Source organism: Lactuca sativa, chromosome 8 (genome assembly GCF_002870075.4).
Source record: "Lactuca sativa cultivar Salinas chromosome 8, Lsat_Salinas_v11, whole genome shotgun sequence".
NCBI classification, from domain to species: Eukaryota; Viridiplantae; Streptophyta; class Magnoliopsida; order Asterales; family Asteraceae; genus Lactuca; species Lactuca sativa.
In genome coordinates, this window is record NC_056630.2 from 156,005,148 (window position 1) to 156,008,356 (window position 3,209).

At 32.9% G+C, this 3,209-nt stretch overlaps 1 protein-coding gene across 1 annotated transcript; it reads left to right on the forward strand.

Moving 5' to 3' along the window:
• The first annotated feature begins 273 nt into the window (after nucleotides 1-273).
• LOC111886659 (uncharacterized) lies at nucleotides 274-1,943 on the forward strand. Its single transcript, XM_023882913.2, has 2 exons — nucleotides 274-1,491; nucleotides 1,666-1,943. The coding sequence occupies exons 1-2, from the start codon at nucleotides 848-850 to the stop codon at nucleotides 1,667-1,669; spliced, it is 648 nt and encodes a 215-aa protein (XP_023738681.1). The 5' UTR covers nucleotides 274-847; the 3' UTR covers nucleotides 1,670-1,943.
• The last annotated feature ends 1,266 nt before the right edge of the window (nucleotides 1,944-3,209 follow it).

The following is a 3,209-nucleotide window of genomic DNA, read 5'->3' on the forward strand; positions in this document are numbered from 1 at the left end:
AAATTAATGAACCATATATTATCAAGGATTTTTGCATCTAAATTTTAGATTGATATTTCTATATTATTCTAGTAACTCATGCATTATATGACAAAAATATCAACACGAAAAAGTGAACTTATACCCAGTGACGGTTTTACTATGGTGCTCGTAGTGACACTGATAACGCTTGATTTTTCTTCACGTAGTGCAAAATATTTCGAAGTTTTTTGAATTTCCTATTTTGTTATCGTGACACTACTAATTTTCACGTGACACTCACGTTTGCCCATGCCTATGCCTATACCTAAACAATCCATATTCTTAGCTACCAATATTCTATTTTCTACACTATTTTTCATTATGAAAATGTAAGGAATGAAGCATTATTGCAAAATATGATGCGAAACTTCTCTCAAAATTTTGCATCAAGACAATGTACATTAATCTACGTGTCCGTGTATCAACCAAAGCCATGTTGGTCAAAACCAAACGGTCAAAAGGCACATGATGGTCAAGTAACCGGCTAAACCCACAATCGACCGAGAGCTGCAGATCAAAAAAAATTATCAAAAGAAAATATCAAATATCAAATATGCGACTTTCCAAAATGTAATTTGAGAAAGACCAATGTTTACCATCCATGTCCATGTAGATAGATGTAAGGCTCTCCTATATTTTAGAACACCATGAATTTCTCTCACAAACTCATCTTCCTTGTTCCTTTTCCTTCTCCAAATGCCCTTATCCCCACTTCTTCTTCTCCTACCGAATTCCTTGCGATGGCGGATTATCAAACTCAACTTCTTCTCCTTCGCCACTTTCAACAAAATCAAACCATATTTATCAACCACCGATTCATAATCAAATGCACAGTCCTAACGAAGACCTCGAAGGCGGTCGCCGCCGTCGAAATTCACCCTCCTGTTGGACTCTGTTCTATGCTTGGGTCTCCTTCCTCATCTGGACTATCGTAATCTTCTCTCTAATATTCGGAATCGCCTTCTTCGCTTTCGTCAGATCTAATCTCCCCGACGTCAAAGTCCATAGGCTTGATGTTTACAAGCTTGATGTGATTCAACCGAAGAACAAAAACAAGGATACGCAATTGGCGATTGATGTTGAGCTCTTTGTTAATGTGACCAACAACAACAAGAAGGTGACGTTAGTGTATGATGGAATGCATGTGGAGACGAAGATCGAAGGATTCTCGTTACCGAAAGTTCATTTGGAGGGATTCAGGCAGAATCCGCAGACATCGCAGGATTTGAAGATCCATCCGCGGGAGCTGAGATCGAAGGTGAATGATGATGATGATGCTACAGAGTTGAAATTCAGCGCTAAACAACATGAAATGGTGTTGAATTTAAAGATGAGAGGGAAAATTGAGTTCTGGTTTAATGGGAGGATGGTGAGTAAGTTAGGCCTCAAGGTATCGTGCAATAGTATTGAACAGTCTCTGATCGATCAAGCCCTTGCACATAATTGCCATGTCAAATTAAATTATTTCAGGTAATCTTCATTCTTTTTCTTCATTGAATCCATAGATCATTCTTTTTTCGTTCATGATTATATTGATCAAATTGACCTAATCCAAACATAATAACGACTGCAATCATCCAATCACAAACTACTGTAACAAAATGAAACGAAACAGGTCTTGAATATGTAATTGGTTTGTTGCAGTTGATAAATGTATTCGGAGAAGTTGTATATGGAAGTGATGAGGGTCTCAGATGGAGCCCTGCAATGCTAGACAGTTGGAATTATTGGAGGTGACGAATAATTATGTATGCTATTTGTTGTTCATAAATCATCTGAAAAAAGAGAGGGTGTCTAATTCTTTAAATTGTGTTCACTGAGGGATTTGTCATGATGAAAAACTAAACAAATAATGTACTATATCACTTGAAAATACATTGTGCAAACAATGTATATTGTTTTATTGAACAAATCATTTGATATGTTTATCTTTTCGCCAAATCATATATATATATATATATATATATATATATATATATATATATATATATATATATATATATATATATATATATATATAGGGTTAGGTTCAAATGTTTTCACTATCTATTGTGTGCATGTATTGATTCTGGACCAATCATTTTCGTTATTTTAAGAAAGTGATTAATCCATATTACATGTTGAAGATATAATGGATATTAATTATATCTTCAGCATTTAATATGCATTAATTACTTTCTTAAAATAACTAAAATGATTGGTCAAGAATTAATCATACATGCACACAATAGATAGTGAAAACATTTGAACCTAAGTTTATATATATATATATATATATATATATATATATATATATATATATATATATATATATATATATATATATATATATATATATATATATATATATATATATATATATATATATATATATATACTAGCCGTAGATCCGTGCAAAGCGGCGGCGAAAAATAGTTTCTCATTCGGCAATAAGTTCTATACGGAAACATGTTAGATTTCAAGTAACACAAAACATATGCATATTGTTATCGATCGGTTTTACGGCAACAAATAAATGTAACCCTCGCAATACAAAAGAAAATAAATATTTTGGTGTGTAGTGTACGTTTATAGTCCTTCATTTTAGAAATCAGGACACATCCATACGAATTGACTTGCTTATACCTTTCTTTTATCTAGCATCCATCACAACAAGTTTATTCATAATGTAATATTTTATACTTTTCTTTTTATATCTAAGTCTATATTTTAATACATTATTTTATGCACGATATTGACTTCTATAAAATAATAATTGGAGAAATACAAATATGAAGAAAAAAAACAACAAAACTAACAAGTAATAACTAAATAAAGTAATGAATCAAATAATATGTATCTAACAAAAGGTATTATTGGAAAAATAATAAAAAAGATAATAAATAACAACACCTTTCAATAAAAGACAAACTTGAGATGTGCCTTGCCCCTCTTGCGTCATCACTCCAATGTAATCCGGCCTGACATTAGAGGGGGCAATGATCCAATAGTCTCCATGGAGTATGGAGTTGAGGATGGCCAACTTAGCCTCCTCAATGCCGTTTTCCAGCCCATACCCATCAGCCTAAAATAGATACATATCCCAAGAAACTTGAATCAACACCCTTTCCTTAAGCTCCCCTTTTGCCAACATAGCAAGATCCATACCCTTCCAATAGAAAGCTATGTTAGAAGTAGTACTATGAGTC